This window comes from Ambystoma mexicanum, chromosome 11 (assembly GCF_040938575.1).
Source record: "Ambystoma mexicanum isolate Mex_15411 chromosome 11, UKY_AmexF1_1, whole genome shotgun sequence".
NCBI classification, from domain to species: Eukaryota; Metazoa; Chordata; class Amphibia; order Caudata; family Ambystomatidae; genus Ambystoma; species Ambystoma mexicanum.
Genome location: NC_090934.1, coordinates 622,082,542 through 622,102,391, shown reverse-complemented (window position 1 = coordinate 622,102,391; position 19,850 = coordinate 622,082,542). Strand labels below are relative to the sequence as shown.

General features: G+C 43.5%; 1 protein-coding gene across 1 annotated transcript in view; it reads right to left on the bottom strand.

Moving 5' to 3' along the window:
- The window catches only part of SLC17A6 (solute carrier family 17 member 6), a 404,271-nt gene that overhangs the window by 12,082 nt on the left and 372,339 nt on the right, over positions 1–19,850 (bottom strand). Inside the window, exon 11 of the mRNA XM_069623494.1 lies at positions 16,739–16,866. Within this exon, the coding sequence (XP_069479595.1) occupies positions 16,739–16,866 (128 nt within the window). The remainder of the gene's footprint in view (positions 1–16,738; positions 16,867–19,850) is intronic.

The window sequence follows — 19,850 nt, the reverse complement described above, 5'->3', positions numbered from 1 at the left end:
GTGGAAACGGAGTAAACGAGTTGATCAAGGAAAGGCGAAACGGGGAACGTGGCTGCGCACGGAGAACGCCGGCCACGGCAGGTGTAGAAGGGGGAGGAGCACGTGAAAACAGGACGACTGTATAAGAACGCAATAAAGGGTATGCAGCCGCAGGTGGCTACGTACGCCTTGGCCGCAGGGGGCCGTAAGGGTGTTGTATAAAGGAAAAAAGGTAGAGGAAAATCTACAGATGTAACATACTATATTTTTATAATTTTCCTTAAGCGGACTATCGCAAGCCCCCAAACTTACGGGGCCAGGTAACGATATAAGGCTGTATATTGTAAACTACTAGTGGGATAAACTGATACCAGATTAGAGGAGGGTAGCAAGTGGAGCGCTACTATGTCATACGGAACAGGATCGGGAGGGTGGGGGAACACCCTCACCACGCCACTACAATACATATGCACAACACTGCCACCCCATAGGAAACTGATTAAGTATAGCATAGAATGGACCCAGGGAACGGATAACAAAATGCTAACACCGTGGCCGCCTAACGGTAGCTTTGATCCATATGCCCAGCATTCACTATTAAACCATCTGCACAATACATATAAAGGGAAGAACTTGGCAAACCACGTGGAGGTGTTTAACTTATGGAGGATGTTCCAGGGGTCCCGACCAGGACCAAATGGAATATTCACCATGGGGGAAATACCAGAAGAAACAGAGATTAAGGAGGAAGGAGAGGATGGGACACAGGGGAATGAGGACCCAAAGAACACGGGAAACAGAGGTAAGGGAGAAGAAAAGAATAATAAAGCAGATGAAATAAAAAAGGAACCGAGCAATGATATACCCATAGCAACGGGAGAAAAAACAGAGGGAGGGGGGTTGTACCCTTTAAACTTAATCAGTTTCCTATGGGGTGGCACAACACTGCCACCCCATAGGAAACTGATTAAGTATAGCATAGAATGGACCCAGGGAACGGATAACAAAATGCTAACACCGTGGCCGCCTAACGGTAGCTTTGAATCATATGCCCAGCATTCACTATTAAACCATCTGCACAATACATATAAAGGGAAGAACTTGGCAAACCACGTGGAGGTGTTTAACTTATGGAGGATGTTCCAGGGGTCCCGACCAGGACCAAATGGAATATTCACCATGGGGGAAATACCAGAAGAAACAGAGATTAAGGAGGAAGGAGAGGATGGGACACAGGGGAATGAGGACCCAAAGAACACGGGAAACAGAGGTAAGGGAGAAGAAAAGAATAATAAAGCAGATGAAATAAAAAAGGAACCGAGCAATGATATACCCATAGCAATGGGAGAAAAAACAGAGGGAGGGGGGTTGTACCCTTTAAGAGAATTAGGAGAAATAGAAAGAGGACAGTTAAGGGCGGCTGAGGGATACTCGAACCCGGTATACAGCCCTCCACCATATGTGGCTCACAGGAAAATACCAGCAGGGGAGGGGAGGACTGGAGAAGACCAGACTGTGGCAATCGGAAATGATGAATGGGTAGCTGCACAGATATTATTAAAATTACGAGGTTCATTAACAGGAGAAGAGAAGGAGGTAGTAAAGAAAACAGACGAGGATAATGCCAGAGAGAGTGAATTGAGGGGGGAAGAGCTGTTAAGACAAAAAGAAGAGGTTTTGGAGGAACGATTAGCAAAATTAAGGGATGAACAGAATGAATTGATCAAGCAGCTTGAGAGGGAGGAGAGAGAGAGAGTGAGGAAAAGGAAAGAAGGTAAGAACGAATTGGAAAAAATAAGGGAACAAACTGAGGAGCAAAGGAGAGAAGCTGACAGGGTAAAAGTAGCAGCAGAAAGGGTATCAAGAGTAGTACTGCATGAAAAGAAAAGGGAAGAAGAAGAAAAAGAAAAAGAAAAAGAAATGGCAATATGGAGGAGGAGGTTACTATCAGAATCAATTAAGAAATACGAAGAAGGGAGGGTGATGGAGAGTATAGTAGAAAAAGAAAGGGCGAAATGGGAAAGGAAGAAAGAGGATGAAAGAATATTAGAACAGATGAGAAGTGAAGTGATGGAGGAATTGAAAAGGAAAAGGGAGGAAAATAGTAAGGAGATGGAGGAAAGGTATGAAGGAGAAAGAGGAGATAGGAGAAAGGAGAGTGGAGCATGGAGGGATGTATATGATGACACAGAAGTAGCAACAACATCAGCACAAAGGGGAGCGGTTGATAAAGGAGAAAGAGGAGAACTGGACCTAATAGATTTACATACAGTAACGATCAAGGGGAAAAAGACCGAGTGGGGGGTGCCGTTTATGACTAGCTTTTGTAGTGAGGAAGAGGGAGCGAAAAATGAAGGAAGAAACAGTGAAAGGGAAAGCTTAGATAAACTATACATCACCCGGACCAACCTAGACTCACCATGGATCAGTAGGAGAAAGGATGAGATGGAGAGAAGTGAGGAGGGAAAGAAAGGAATAGAGGAAAGACAGGCACATGAGGCCGCAACATCCCCATCCCCATCACACCCTCCCCTATCGCACCCTACATGTTCAACCACCTCACGTTCGTTACGCAAAATAAAACTAGCTCCGTTCACAGACAAACTGACACCCTATACATGGCGGCTTAGAGACCTCCCTAGTCGCAGGCAGGAAAGAGGTGTACACATGCCCACATTAAATACAGAGGAAGATGAAAGAAGGGGAAAAGATGGAGAAGAAAGAGGTATGAGCAGGGGAAATACAAACGAAAGTGAAAATGTGGAAGAAAGAGAAGAGGAGGAAGGGTGTGAGGACTCAATATTATGGAACACAAAGGGTGAAACAAAACATAATTTAATGCCACTGTTGGAGAGAGGTGGGGTTAGACCACAGTATGTTCCTTGGAAGCATACCGATAAAGAAAATATCAAATGTAGGCTCCCATCATTAAGTGGAGGTGCGGGTAAATGGATATATGAAATGGAAAAACACACCGCAGGACAGAAGCTGGCAGTAGGAGATGTAAAGGGCCTTTTAATATCAATATTAGGGGATAGAGCGGATGACATCTGGAAGAGAGCGGGAATTCATGGGGTAACAATAACAAATACATCGCACGATGGGGCCCTGTTCGCAAACTGCAGACATGCACTATGGCAGGCACTAAGGGTACAGTACCCAGACACATCAGATATAGGAGCTATTACATCCCGCAAGATGCATGAGAACGAAGATCCTGTTGATTATATCCAGGAAATCCAAGAGAAGTGGCGCATGGAAACTAGAGAACAATGGGATAAAACACCAGCAATATTTTACCATATACTGGTACAAGGGCTCCCAGAAGGAGTTCAGAAACAACTAAAGAAAGCAGTGGGAATGGAAGCAAAACCATGGCCCGAAATACAACTGACTATAGTGCATCATTGTAGGACATGGCAAGGAAAAATGAAACAAAAGGAAGAGGACAGGAAAACGGAAGAGGCTAAATTAGTACAGAAAAAGCTTACTAAATACACAATGGAAGGGGCATTAATAACTACACCTACAACAACGACCCTAAGCCCCACACAAGTAGTGGCTGCACAAGATTCCTCCCAAATACTATCTTCACAGACTACAACACAACAGGTGCCGCAACTCCAACCATACACGCCCAACATGGGAGGAGGATACCCAATGTCAGCAGCTGGGTATTATAATTATAACAGGGGGAGAGGAGAAATTGTGAGAGGGAGAGGGTACGGATATGGCACCCAACCGCAGGTGGGAGGATTTAGAAATTCCTACCCCACAGGGCAACCAGTATACCAGGACAACACAGGGAGCTTTCCATGGCAGAATAGGGAACCACCGGTGTGTTGGAGCTGTGGACTATTGGGGCACATGTCACGCACGTGTAGAGTTAGACCAGGAACACCATCATGGAGTGATCAGGGACAATCAAGGCCATCACAGGTACAGCAGGGCATACCACAACAGCAAATGTTGCAACAAGGAAATGAACAACAACAACAATTAACACAACAACAGCCCCAAACACTGCCACAACAACAGGTAGCGATGACACAACAACCCCAAACACCACAAACACAACTGGGTAGGGTGACGGTTTTGGGACATAACCCTTATACCAGAAATGGCCAGTCGTTGTACCCCCAATAGGACATCCCACAGACGGCCTTGGTGTGTCCCATCCTGTCAGTAACACCTAATAGTGCGGAGGAACCACGCATAGAGGTAACGATAGGTGACATTCCTTGTTGACACCGGGGCGACCCGGTCTTGCATAAAGGAAGGTAAATTTAAGATGTCAGGCGAGACCATGAACACCCAAGGATTCTCTGGTGCTAGAGGGTTGGTTCCCTTTACTGATAACATTGCCTTATCTATTGGAGATTACGATCTGTCAGTTCCACTTTTATATTATAGTGCCTCACCAGTAAATATACTGGGGAGAGATATAATGAATAGGTTGAATATGACGATCTCCTTCACCGAGGACGGCATAATTTGCTCTACTCCGGGGATTAACATGCTCACGGCACGACAGATTATGCAAGCATACTGTGGACAGACAGCGATTAGGGCAGAGCCAGTAGATGGTGAGCTCTTCCAGTATGGAATGGACATGGCAATTGCATGGATGCCAGGGATAGAAGGGAAAATATGGAGAAGGCCAGCAGCCTTTCTGTTCAGACCAGAAACACCTGTTAATGAACCAGAAGGGAAGGTGGTTTCAATGGATATTGAAAGCATTATTGCAACAGCTGATTATATTGCTGTACATGCCCAAGACAGAGAAGGAAGAGCATGGAGGGCAGTGATAGCATTAGCAGAAGGATGTAGGCTCACCCAAGTGTCAGATGAGGAGCTGTTTTCAGATGAAAAGGAGGAAGGTGAAATGGTGTTTATGATGAGTGTGGAAATATGGCTAAGAGTGGCCTACAAACAAGTAGCACAGAAAATTGCAATGGCACTTGAGGCACCCGCATGCACCCCGGTCCCTTTCTTTAAGGACGATATGTCAAAAGTACCCAAATCATTGTGGACTACTGGCCCCTATGACGTGGGCTGCATAAAAAGTATAGGGGGCGTAAAAATAAAATTGAAAAAAGGTGCAATACTCCCCAGAGTAAAACAGTACCCACTATCAAAAGAGGCAGATGAGGGCATATATGAAACCATAACGGCCCTTATAAATAATGGTATATTGGTCCCCTCAGAATCACCATGTAATACGGCTGTGTACCCAGTGCGCAAGGCTAAAGGGGGATCTTGGCGCTTTATACAGGATCTCAGGCCCTTGAACAACATAGTAGAAGCGGAATATCCCGTAGCTGCAAACCCGGCCACAATCTTGTGTGGCATTCCAGCAGAAGCATCACGATTTACAGTGATCGACCTTAAAAATGCTTTTTTCTCAATACCATTACACCCAGACTCACAAGATCTGACGAGCTTCACTTACAGAAACACTAAGTGGAAGCACACCAGATTGCCACAAGGGTATTGTGAATCACCTTCAATTTTCAATAGAGTAATACAGATGGATTTGGGTAACATTGAAGTAGAAAGCACGGTGTTGCAGTATGTGGATGATATAATAATTTGCAGTAAAAACGAAAAAAAACATGCAGAGAGGACTCATTAAAGATGTTGACAATATTGGCTGACAAAGGTTACAAGGTAGACATGGAGAAAATACAGTACTGTCAAGAACAGGTACTTTACATTGGTCAGCTTATATCCCAACATGGAAGAAAGATCGCACCACAAAGAGCACAAGCTATATCGACCACTCCAATGCCACAAACTGTAAGGGAACTGCAGCAGTTCCTGGGGCTCTGCAACTACTGTAGAGCTTGGGTATTAGATTACAGTTCGTACATAGGACCTCTGCTTGAGGCGTTACAGGAAGCTAATAAAGGGGAGAAAAAACTGGGGTGGACGATGGAAATGAAAGAAGCTTTTGATGAATTAAAAGATGCGATATCAACTGCTCCAGTACTGGCATCCCCAGACTATGAGCGGCAATTTTTTATATTTTCACATTGCGACTCAGCAGTAATGAAAGCAGTGTTGGCTCAGAAAACAAGCATGGGCTACAAACCAGTAGCATTTTACAGTGGCCACTTAGATCCTGTAATGTTAGGCCACTTCCCCTGCGAACAAAGTCTCGCGGCAGCTGCTTTTGCGGTGGAAAAAGCATCAGCAATCACCATGGGATGCCCGACTACACTATTTGTGGAACATGCACTTTTTGCGATATTAAATAAACCTAAATCCACCCTAACCACGCAAAGAGCATCAGGTTATGAGATCATTTTATCCAGAGCCGAACTATCAATTGTTAGATGCAGCACGGTCAACCCTGCAAGGTTCCTAGCAGAAGTAATTGAGGAGGGAGATTATGCCCATGACTGTACACAAATAACTGAAATGTACTCATGTACTAGAAAAGTTGAGGAAAACGCACTAGAGGGGGGTGAGCTGTTGTTTATTGATGGGTCATCAACTATCGATCAGAGGGATGGTGTGAGGAGAACTGGGGCTGCAGTGGTAAGAATTATGGAGGTACTGGTGTGTGTGGCAATGAAATGTGTACAATTACCACAGCATTACTCCGCTCAAGCAGCTGAACTGGTCGCACTGATCTTGGCGTTGAAGGAAAGCTTTGACAAACGGGTGACCATATATTCCGACAGCGCATATGTTACATCCACTGTCCACTCAGGGCTGTCGAAATGGAGAAGAAGAGGGTTTAGGAGAGCTGATGGTACTCCAGTGCAACATGCCCTCTTATTGGTTGAACTAATTGAAGTAATTAATGACCCCCAAGAATTAGCTTTAGTGAAATGCACCACACACACCAATGGTGAAGACCACGTCTCGAAGGGAAAGGCAGCAGCGGACACACATGTGAAGTATGCTGCATACTTTGGTGAGATATGGAACCCCCTAGAGTCACAGAGAGGGAGAGGGAGGGGAATGGCTAAGGAGATGTTGATAAGAGAAGGGTACACCCATCTCCCAGCCACACATATTATGGAGTTACAAGCGGCTGCACCAATGGCCGAAAAAGAAATATGGCTAAAAAGAGGGTGTACAATGTCACCAACCGACGCACTATGGCGCCAGGGTGGCACTGGAAAGGTTGTAATGCCATTGGCACTTTTGAACACCGCCCTGAACCAACTACATCATCCAGCCCACACAGGCAAGGAAGTAATTGCAGCACGAATTAGGGAAGACTGGTTCTGCCCCGAGTTAAATTTGCATGTGTCAAATTTTATCAGTAATTGTCTCACATGTCAACAGTTTACGGCCTGCCACACTCTAAAGGTGATAAGAGGTACTATACCCCGGCCAGAGGGACCTTTCCGGCATCTCCATATTGACTATGTTGATATGATCAATATATGTCAAGGAAATAGGTATATGATTGTAGTAGTATGCCCATTTTCTAGGTGGATTGAGGAAGGGCCCTGTTCACACCCAGATGCATTTAGAGCAGCCCAATTCCTAGTGAGGGAGGTCTTCCCCAGGTGGGGAGTGTGCGAGGTGTTAAGGTCAGACAATGGCCCACATTTCGCAAACGAGATGTTTCAGCACATTACATCACTGCTGAACATTCAACATAAATTTGCATGTGCATACCACCCACAGGCCAACGGCATATGTGAACGCCTGAATGGCCTATTAAAGGAGGCAATTGCAAAGATACAACAAACAACAAAGAGGAGTTGGTTATATTGTCTTCCATTAGCTTTATTTGAGCTAAGGAATACGCCAGGGTCCGACCACCACCTCACTCCCCATGAGGTGGTTACCGGACTTCAAATGCGCCTTCCCCTAACGCCAACGTCAAGAGCATTTACCGACCACGAAAGCACAGCTAGTGTTCTGGGTGATGAAATGTACCAATATGTGTCTTCTTTGATTACTAGTGTAGTGTTTGTGTCTCAACAGCTCGAGCGCACACGGGGCGGGTCTAATAGAAGCCAACAAGAAGACGCGGATAAAGAACTGGAAAAGGAAGGACTGTGTAAAATTGCTAAAGGTGACCACGTACTACTTCGCAACTTCAATAGGAAATGGAATAGCCCACGCTTTACTGGTCCCCATCTGGTAGAGGAGGAGGTATCAACAAGAGCAGTAAAGCTACAGGACAAGCGTGCCTGGAACCACCTACACGACGTAAAGATCTACAAACAACAGACCCGCCCCAGCGCCACCGATAGGTCCACTGAGAGAACAGCAACAACATCGACAACGGAAGAAGAAAGTTCTACCACAGCCAGCGGCCCAAGTATTCCCATACCTTGTCACTCCCCAGACTCCCCAGAGACAATAAATGAAGAAGAAAGGGGTGATCCCCATACAGCCCACCCCATGATCACACGCTCAAAGAGTAAAAGCCACGCCCACCAGTTGAGCCCAAAAACCCCCTGCCCATCATCCACTGACCCCTGTCCCCATTACAGTAGTAACTGAACTGAAGGACATTGCCTTACACAAATACACATGTAAACACGTGAATGCTCTCTTTTATTTTCTCTCGCGTATTATTGTACTGCTAAGAAAGTAGATAACTAACAAATTCACTGCCCAGGAGTAGATGGTACCCTCAGACGATAATTACCCAGAAGAATTGTCACACCAATTTGTATATGGAATAAAAAGGCCAACGTACCTGAAAAGGAAAAGGGTACGTGTCTACTACACAGCGTTCCTTTTGGCCATAGAATACTCGATGCCCCACCTCCACCCATACTTGCCTGCCCTAAGAGATAGATCGCTTAGATTAGCGTGGGAACAGCTCTTCGCCTGGGCACTGAATGATTATTTGATAGGGAGAGCTTAAAAAACAACAACTAACATTTAATAACCAGCATATTGAGAATTTTCAGGCGGGCAACTCTAACGTTGCAAGAACACGCTGCCGGACTGCAGCAAGGTAAGAGCAAAATGCCGATGAAATTAGCATATGTAATAAAAGTAATAGGGATTTTGGTAATCACCGGGTTCGTAGCTGCCTCTGTATGTCAGTACAGCTGTGCTATCAATATTATTGCTGTACCCAAACCTAACACACCCCCATCCCCTGCTGCAACAGGTGTTACGTCAGGTGATATTAGTAAAATTGCGCACAAGCAAAATAGAGTTCAACGCAGCACATACTGAGATAATAAAGGTATTGACAATTACATACAAGATTCAGCACACGTCTCAAACAACATATGGTATCAACACATGACCCGCATTGGTAAGCAGACAACAGAAGACAGCTGCTACGTTTGCTCATTAATACCATACGCCATGAGCGCTTCTCGGACATTTGTTGCCACAGAAATAGACGAAAAAACAGCACGATGCATAATATACTTGGCACTGTTCCAAACGAAAGGAAGATTTCAAGGGACAGTGGTGCATATGACGTGGAAAACACGAGACTCATACCCATACGAAAACAACTTCCTCAAGACTTATTTGAGTTACCACAAGAGCAGTTTACATGCTGAAGCATTCAGATACATAACAAGTGGTCCTGCAAAAGGAGAAACAAAGAAAGTAACACTGCAGTATTTATCATGTGATTGGTACGCCACTGAAGTTCCTGGTAAACTAGGATGCTGGGAGAGGCCACTGGTGACGATAACGGGGAAAGTGTACTTGGACAACAAATGGGAGATAGGAGTGGTTGGCAGCAACATGGTAACAAAAGAAACTATTTCAACTATCGATGCACACAACCACAGATGTTGGACGACTTGGATCAAATATGTGCCTATGCTCACATGGATAGAAACGGATGAAGACCCGATAACAATACTGCCGCTGACTGCGCCTAAAGTGTGCTACCAACATAAAGGAGAGGTGGACCTAGGATACAACACCAATTGTGGAAGCGTGATGGAGTTACCTGAGGGGGGAGCAGGAACAGCAGTGATAATGGACCATTACTGGGCCTGTGGAGAAAAGGCATATCACACACTGCCCCCTCTGTGGAATGGTGTATGCACGATGGTGCACGTCAATGTACCATCACTAGTGGTACCCCAGAAGCATGTGAATGTGGCGAACTTTCCCAAAATGGATGAAGGGGACAAGAGAGATAAGAGATCTGTACCACCTCAGGAGGAGCCAGGAAACAGGACCAGCGGCAATGATACTGTCCTAAATAGACGGAAAAGACAAGGAGAACCTCTGACAGGAAATTACCTATGGGGAAGGTCGGAAACGGCACTCACTTCAATCCCGCCAGAACACAGACTATTCAGCAGAGCAGCAATGTTCTTCTCCTCAATAATCCATCCGGGACTACAGGCTTACGCAAACGCAAAATGGCTCCAGATAACTAGATGGGAACTTATGATGACCATCAATTCTACAGTAAATGGATTCAACGCGATAAAAGAGGAGCTGCGAGAAATAAGGATGGTAGCACTGCAGAACAGATATGTATTGGACCTCCTCACTGCCATGGAAGGAGGAGTTTGCGCAAAGATAGGACAATCATGCTGCACATTCATTCCTGCCAACAATGCTGGCAACGGTACACTGACAGAAGCAGTTTCACAATTGGCCCAGTTGCACTCCAAAATGGTGGATGAAAGTAAAGGTGTGAAAAAGGATGAGAGCTGGTTTTCGCTATTATGGTCATGGATGCCATCTTGGCTGTCAGATGGACTGAAAATTATAGTTGGTTGTATTATTTTTGCTGGAGCTACACTGATCATAATAAGATTTTGGAAAGCCTTGAAGGCACGTACCACTGACGAGTTGCTTGAAATGGTCGTTATGCACCCACTGATGCCAGCAGATGACGGCCAACACACAGGCATAATCATACAAGAGAGAGAGAAATTGTGCAACCAGATCATTACCAACAACCTGGACCCACCATCAGTGAAGGTCGAGAACCCAAGAAACCCCAGGAGTTACATAGGGAAATGGGTATACTGTACTCCTGGAGGAACCTGTGAATATATGTATTGGTCATTTGAAGATCATGTTAACCATTATGATCATTTAGGAGGAATAACTAAAATATGGAGAGTAAGAGGAGATAACGAAAAGGATATGTTTGTGGTCGACAAGTCGACCAGAGGGGGGAATGAAGTGGGAAAATGGAAAAACAGGCTCCCATCTTCCCCCTCTCGCGCCTGGCCTAAAGGTTCACGGCCCAAGCACCCGCCACGAGAAGAGTTTGCCCATCTACCAGACGACCAAATACCCTGGTACAGGAACATACGGATGTGTCCATCTGCCTGCCCAGCAGCCCGCCCTGCCCATGCCGATGCCTGCGGCATGGATCAACTAGACTAAAACCTATAAGTCGTTAGAGATGCCATGACGACCTAGCTAACGGATAGCACACCTGTGCCAATATACACACTGGACACTCCCGCACCAATTTGCACGAAGCATATACTCAGTGCTATGACGTAGGCAACAGACATACTCACGGACGTGCATCTTTATTATTTTCCACATAGGCTCTCAAAAGGCAGAAACGCAAGACGCACCATGAACTCATCTAAAGAGCTTGCTTACGCTTCGTCTAAACCTAGGTGCCAAAATGAGAATTATAACGAAGACACGATACTGGTCATAAGACAATATGAGACTATAACCTAAAGCGCCTGTGCACCAAACGGTTCCACCTATACACCAGGCCTAAGTAGGCCGCAAGCAAGAGCTCCCGTGGACATTAACAGAACAAGAGTCAGGTTGCTGATCCTGCAGAATGAGCTTGGCGAAAGCAGACAGCCAAGGTCGTAATGTTGCAAACCCACATTCCAAAAGCAGACCATCAAGGGCACGATGTTGCAACCTCGCACGCCATGCACCAACATTAAAGTCGCACCTGCAAATTAAACCAGGCACACAGTGGAAAAACAATATTAATTGTGCAGAATTCTGCCTCAAACACGGTCCCACCTCACGTGACCAAGCCGAACCTGACAAGATGCCAAGCCCAGGAGGAAGGAGGCGTCTGGATCCCTCGTTACAAGACACTGGCAGATACACTTGAAAGGATCAATGGACATCTGCGACAGTGGGAGTAGTCGGCCGTCCAGCTCATGAATAAGTCTTCACATTGTCTGCATGTACCCATAGTGAAACATTGTTGCAAATTGCAGGTACACCGAGAGCTGGGAACAGCGATGGTCCCAGGCTGGGAAGCTCACGGGCGCACCAATCAGAACATGGGGCTCTTATCACTGACACCATTAATATTAACCAATCATTAGGAGTCTTCATGTAACAATTCTCATGTATCTAATTGTAGGGACATCCCAGATATATCACCTGACTAACCCTTGTCCACTCATATTATTCTCTATAAGTATGCTATACTAACTCTACCACTCGAGCAACCAATTAAGAGTGGTGATAGGTTTTTTGTTAACTTTCGAAGTGACGCAAGTAGCGCGTCATACTACAGTAAAAAGGGCCTGCGAGCCCCACGATTGTGTGTGTGTCAGGTCAGACGCATATGATCCTTGACCCATCCCTGCCGTTTGTGTTTAATAAACAGCAGAGTCACCTTGCTTCTTGTGTGTGTCTCATACTCTATCTCTTTTGGGATATACGAGAGGAGTTGGGGCCTCCCTGCCCGGAGGTCTGCGGACGGCCCGGCCGACCCCGGCAGAATTTCCCCCCGACATAACCATGGGAACTGTGTAACTGCATAGAATTATTAGGCCACTCTTTGCCTTGCTTGCACATTGCATGGCATGTCTATGTGGCTGTGAACATGTGCTATTATGGCGCTTGGGACCTGATTGAGGCAGCGTTATTGTGTAGGCTGTGAAATACCCAAAACAATGGCTGTGGTTTGTTAGAATATGCCAGTCCTCAGGAAGTGACGGGCAGTTAAAACTTTCCCCAAGGGTGGCATTGGCTGTAAGCACATGGTTGGGGACACCAGGTCATTCTCCACTTCCGGACAAATTCAAGGATGACATGGGGGACGGTTGTTTATATGTCATATACTTCCTCATCAGGCATGCCAGATATCATTGTGCGTGTATGGTAGATTCTGGCCCTCCTCCTTCTCCTCCTCCTTACATGAAGCAGCAGGTATACGAACAATGCAGAAACGGGCATGGTGGCAACGTTTCTCTACGATTGCATGGCGGTTTTTAAACCTGGGATTGAATGACGCAGTCTCATCTTGCACCTGGCCACGGGTGGCTGTAGAATCTATATCCTTTTTGATTAGCGGAGATGCATGAGTGAATCTGTAAATTAGAGTCTGCTTGCACTTCACAAGCGTGTTTGTACATGTGCACGGTGCCTCCCTCCCCAAGCCCATGTTATCCCTTATTTCTCTAATTTAATAAGGACGTTTGAATATTCCAACCCTTTCTTGGTCTTTGCACTGGCCATTCCCTCTCGCCTCGCGCAGGGCATTCAGACAGGGCTCACAGAGCTGGGAACTTTACATAGAGGCCGATCTGTAAATCAGTGGAAATAGTTTTGCATGACACATAGATCCTTTTTTTGGTGCAATTGGCTTATGCGCCGCGCAAAACTTTCTGAAAATCTGGCCCACTGTGTTATAAAGTCAGAGCTCAGATGCAAAATGCCCCACTGCTGAGTACTTATTTAGAACCATTGGGGTGAAAAGTGTCTGTCGTAGAGAAATGGATGGGGCATACTTTTGAAAGAATATCTAAGGAATGAGGCACAGTCTTGTAAAAAGCAAAATGGGCAATGTGAGAGCCTAAAAATGAATGCACTTTTGTACAGATGAATCAAGGTAGTTTATCATCTCACAGTTTGAGAAAGGGGAAGTGAAAAAGCATTGTAGTTCCTTTGAAGTCAAGAAAAAGAGATGTTTTTAAATTCTCATATAAATGGGATTGGCGTAAACTAAGTGGGCTTGGTCCATGGGCCAGAGTTGCTTGGATTTGATAAGATTGTTTAAGATAGGGGAAACGTTATCTAACATTTTCAGATGAAAAAGTAGGGCTTTGATTACTTGGCAGTTTGTAACCCCACAGGAGTTCATAACTAATGACAATCTCTAAAATGTCAATTGAAGAAGAGGAACCGTAAAACAGCGTGCCAAAAAGAGATGATGGCTATGCGCTTTGATTTTGATTGATGATAGTTCTCTCAACATAATACTCCACAGCCTCAGGTTGAAAGGGACAATACCGCTTTCAATATGTGGTTGTCATCTTTATAATAATAAATTGGAAAGCCAATGGAGCAAGTTTAATCAGAGAGTGGGCATAAATAAATATTAAAATGTTCTGGTGATAAAGCAGATCACAAAAGAGGGAGGTATGACCCACTGTCAGGAAGGGCAGGGACTTCAATATTATCACCCATGAGATTAGTATGGAATGATTAGCAGTGTAAAAGGCTGTCAAGAGCCATACTATCTCGCTTACCCTCAAAATCCGTCATTTCTTCAGTGCTGTCAAAACTGGTTTAGTATCTCTATCCAGGCAGAAGAAGGTAATTGTTTTTCCAGATATCGGCTTGGAGCTGGGTTAACACAACAGATCATGGCTTAGGTGTTCTTTCTGGAAAAAGTGGATTTGATCATTCTCTGGATCATTAGGATAGTTGGATTAATTATGGCGTTGAAGGTGTTCATGAGTATAAATGACGCCCAGGGCTGTACATAGGGGTTTACTGCCAGCTGTCTATAATACAAAACAGCTAGGGGGCTGATTCTGAGCTTCTGATAAAACATGTGTGGAAATACGATATTCTCTCCCCAGTTTACAGCCCCCTCATTCTGATGTGGGTGGAAATATTGGAGGGGAGATGCTGTGTTTTCCAGCAACAAAAGCAGTGATGTCATTTAGGGGTCTCCAGGGGTCGAAATTGCGACCCCTGAGGACTCTCTTGCTAGCGCCATGGTCTCCTTTGCTACCGCAAAAAAAAAAGTGTCTTTTAAAAAAAATGTTTTTAAACATTCAGTTTTTAAACAGAAGCTCCTGCATCTGGAGTGGCTGGCTTTCTTGTTCAGGCTACTTAAAAAAAAAAAAAAAGAACAGGGGTTGGTTCGACAAGTCTAACACTTTCAGCAATGACTCTAAATAAGAAAGAATAGGAATACCAAATAATGTGTCTTTCTGGAATTATATACAATAATTGCTAGACTCATTAAAGCTTGATTTCAAGCGCACGTCAGGGTGTGAGTCACTGATTTAGTCTGTTCTTAAACACCTCAACTCAGCCTTTCATCCTTCTGAGGTCGATAAATGAGTACCAACACAAGTTGGATGATATTGTAAGTATATTTTATCTATATAAAGTGCTTAAGCAGAAATGCTATATAATAACACATCATTATCATTTGGCCATGGACGTCTGCTTGCATTCACAGTCATTTGGTAATATGGGCCTATACACACTGATCTTAATGATACATATGGGGATCAAGTCTTGTAAGAAATGTATATCACATTATGGTGATATCATAACCATATTTTTCGTAGTGTACTTAGGAACAATGCTATGTGATGCCACTTCCTGTTTTAAGGTCGTGTTCCATCGCTTACCCTGATATCATTTCGGGGAAGGGTCAAATTAAATGATTTCCTGTGATGTCATCAGAAGTCAAGGTCGTGTGAGGTCACTTCCGCTACCCCTGGCATTTTGGTGAAATTACGTTCCTGAGCAAAAGCTGCTAAAATCGCACCGTGTGGGGGAAACATGGGCTTCAGTGTCATTGCAAACATTTCTTGATAGACTGCCACTTTTATAGATTAAGAACGTTTTCTTAAACTTTGCTTAAACTAGAAAATTGGTGCTGCAGTCTAAGAAATGCATTGTTTTTAAAGGGAAAAAGTGTGCAGTGTAGTTTGACGGCACCTCAGAGGTCTGGTATTTGTACTCCTTTTTTTGTCATACTAAAGCAGAGCTGCTGGGAGGAGAAGCATTGCATTCCTCACGGTGTTTAGGGCTACTGTCAAGCCGTGAATCAGATTCATGCAGAAGCTAAGGCATTCATGTTCCGGCACCACATTCATTCCCTGTCAGAATATGGTTCATGTAAGAAAGGTGGTGTTCCGGCTTGGAACAATAGATTTCGATTTTTACATGGACCTCTGAATCAGGCCCCATGTGTCCTGGAATGTTCTGTATTACAATCAGAACGTATCTGCATAGGTAAAGGACTGAAAGAAATTCAGAGTAGTACTAACTTTCCTTGAAACTGGAGGTATTACGTTTTCTAATTTGAGTTACGTTTTCTAATTTGAGTTTGTGTGACCGTAGAACCAGATTTTGATTCAATGTCAATACATGTTTTATTCCTTTTTGAGTAAAATAAATGGCACACAAAAGGGGAAAGGTACAAGAAGTTTTTTTTTCCTTTGTTGTAAGAGGAATCTAACGCAAACCAGTAACATACAGTGAGCAAAGACTTAGAGAAAGAACAAAACAATTTCTTCGTAAACAAATTAAACACACATATAATACTCTTTGCAACTCCACAAACAACTGCTCAAATGCGTTGTCAGCCCTCATTACACCCCCTTGTGTGGGCAGTCTCTGTGCCACGCCTTCCCTCACAACCTAGCAAAGCCCAGAGTGGAAAAGGAGCGACCTAGCCCTTATGTAGAAAGAAACTGCCATAAGGGGATTTGTGGCCTCTTTTTCGCACTTTGTCAAACAGGTGGTATCATCCGAGAGAGCAGTCATTGTCTAGATGATCCCAACATAGAAACCTGTTCTTTGTAATGAGATTTACCACCCAGGATTGGACAATCAATCATCATGCAAGACCCATAAGTCATACCTTGTTTTTTGTCATTGCTCCAACAATTATTGGGCACACCATCCCAGATAATGTTCCCACTCCATTTGAAATCCCCATGAGGATGCTGGCATATCTTGGTGCAATATCCAAGTGGTTGACATTGAATCCTTCAATTTAGGAAATAAAATATACTGTATTAGAAACATAACATATAATTCATATTTTTCTGAAATATTTCTGTTTTACCAGAAGTGCACGAAGAACATTCTAAGATATATACGATAAGCTGTATATTTAAATTAATTTACAGGGACATGCTTATGGATCTAAATCAGAAGTCTGCACTAAATGTTATATTCATTACAAATATTGAAAATAAAATGCATTTGGAATATTGATTACTGCATATATGTTAATTTTTTCAGGGAAATTGTGTGGTTTTACGGAACGTGTAAGGCTGGACTAAAACTCAAAGTGCTCACATCAATGCAAGCAAATATTTCTCCTAGTTTCATGTAAAAAGAGAACACATCCACCTATATAGCTGCATATGCCCAAAAAAAGCAATTGATATTTCTTTATTTAGCACAGCAATTCACACATTTGTTCTGGTTGCGTAAAAGTTAGCTAAATATTATTACATAGGTGCATACTTTGGAGCCCTAGAATTACATTGTGGACTGCAGCTAGTGGTGTTTTTTTAAAGGATAGTCTTAAAGTGATAAATGACGTACCTCACCTATTCACCTGTAGGCTCTATATTCCAGATTATTGAAATTGTTATCCTATACCCCATGCCTTGCTAAGTACATGGATGACATATTAGTAGACCATTTCAACTTGTTTAAGCAAATTAAACACAAGTCAAATCCTCACTTTATTTGAATACCATTGGGTGATTAAGTAGAGTGGATTCACACTGATAAATATCCCATTAGAATCAACAATATCAACAATGGTGGAGCTGTAGAGAAAGACATGGAATTATGGCAGGTGGGAGGAACGAGTCAAGCGAAAGCACAAAGCAGATGGAGCGAGGGGGAGAAATGAGGGCTGAGAGATAAAAGAGAAGATGGTTGAGGGGAGAGAAATTGGAGCAACATGAAGAGCAGAGAATCTGTGAGATGATGGGGAAAGTGGGGAAGGAAAAGCAGAGAAGAAAGTGGAATTGATCAGAAAAGCGCAGACACTTTATGGGATAAGAGGATAACAATATTGCAAAAGATGTTTAAAAAGGGGGTTGGGGAAAGGAGGAGGGAAGCGAGGAGATAGCTTGATGGGGCTATATGGAGAGGGGAAGGGGCACAGATATGGGTAAAGGGCTTGATAGATAAATAAGGGTAAACAGGGGTTCTCATTAGAGGTGTTTTAAAGTAGGAATAGAGAGAATAACAAAACCTATTAAACAGAAGTGAGGGCAAGTGTTGAGAGAAGGAAAAAGGGGAGAAAACTGAAAAGTAGAAAAGAGGCAAAACAGCAAGATAAAGGAGAAAATCATAAGTATAGTGAACAATGTATAATGGAGGGGAAAGGCTCAAAAACACAAGAGGTTGGGGATAGTGAATGTGCAGGGAGATGAGGAAGGGCGGCTAATGAAAAGATAAATATTGGCAAATTAGTAGAGAAAGTGAAAAAAGACTCCGATCCAAAAAGCAAGTAAAAGAGACAGAAAAAGAAAGTAACGTAAGGAGGGAGTGTTCCCGGGGAGTGTTCAAAGGTAGAGACAGAAATAGGCTACTCATTTTTAGCTTCGAGAAGTTTAGGACACTAGAAGACATGTGTTAGCGTTCAGCAACTTCACTATGTTAAGTCCATATCTTATGAATATTAGCAAGTAATTTTTCCTTTATCAATATAGATACAAATCTTCCCTCTGCTGGCTATGTGCTATTGGCATAGAACAACCTATTCCTTCTATTATATAAATGCCTGTTTAAAGAACCATTTTAGGGGAACTTCTTCACAAGTGTCCCAATAATGTCTCACATCTAAGGTTGAAATACAAAAAGTACTGACCTTCAAAATTCAAAAAGGACAAACTTTAAACAGATTGCATGTCCATTTTGTAATTCATGAGGACATGTGCAGTGAATCTGAGCCAATCAGATGTCTCCGCATGTAGGCATTAATTGCCATTATTCCCCAGCATTCTGAGAAATGTGTGGCCTAAATGAAGACACCTTTGTTTTTCCTTCCTCCCTACCCTTGTTTGCCACATTCTCTCTGGCATCAAACCTCCTGCTATCCAAGATGAGAAAATTAGGAGAAGTTCCTTCACTTCGGAGTTCCCTTTCAGGATTCAATGGCAGCCCGTTTCAGTTCTTTTTTCAAAGTTAGATGCTTGTCTAGAGAACAATCTTCGAAATATAAATGATCATATTTACATCAGTCTGTTAATCGAAGGTCCTAATAATATTATAGCCCACAGTTGTTATACTGGCAACCAAAGTTTCTGAAGACCATGTTAAACGTTTTTGCTTCGCTCAGGCATTTAACTAGGTGTCTGTACATGTAATGGCTATCATAGAAAGCCAATAGGACTTAATTATAATGTAATAACATTTTATGGGAGTAATTTGTGTTTCAAGATCGATGACGTCTAATATTATGCAGTGTAATGTATTCTGCTGCATTAGCACTGATATCAAAAGAGAACTCAGACGATCTGGAGGCAAAAACAAAAATGATTCATACAGAAATTAGTATGCTTTTGTATTCTGCCCCGTACGCCCCTTGAGCTCTAGCACATTCTCTTAAAAGAGAAATGTTAAGGTTTTCTAGATTTACATTTGTTGGAAAGATATCCCATTGCCATCAGTGGCCATCTTCCTTTCCCTTATCTTTTAAGTACACCCCTTCTTTTTTCCTTTATTTCTTTAAACACTTTTGCTTGCCCTCTCCAATGCTTGCTGTTGTGCCACTTGTATCTCTGTAATTCCTACCCATGGCAGGGTCCGTGATTTGTAGATGTTGGCCTGTGAACAACACAGTAGTTATCTAGAGTTAATTGTCTCAGCGATGACACACAGCCCAGTTACAGCCATGACAAGCCAGTAACAAAGCATGTATTCAGATTGGCTGAGCTTTTGCTGCATTTTACAGGCATGTACAGGAGATATCCATGAAGGCACACTAATGAGTAGGTGGACAA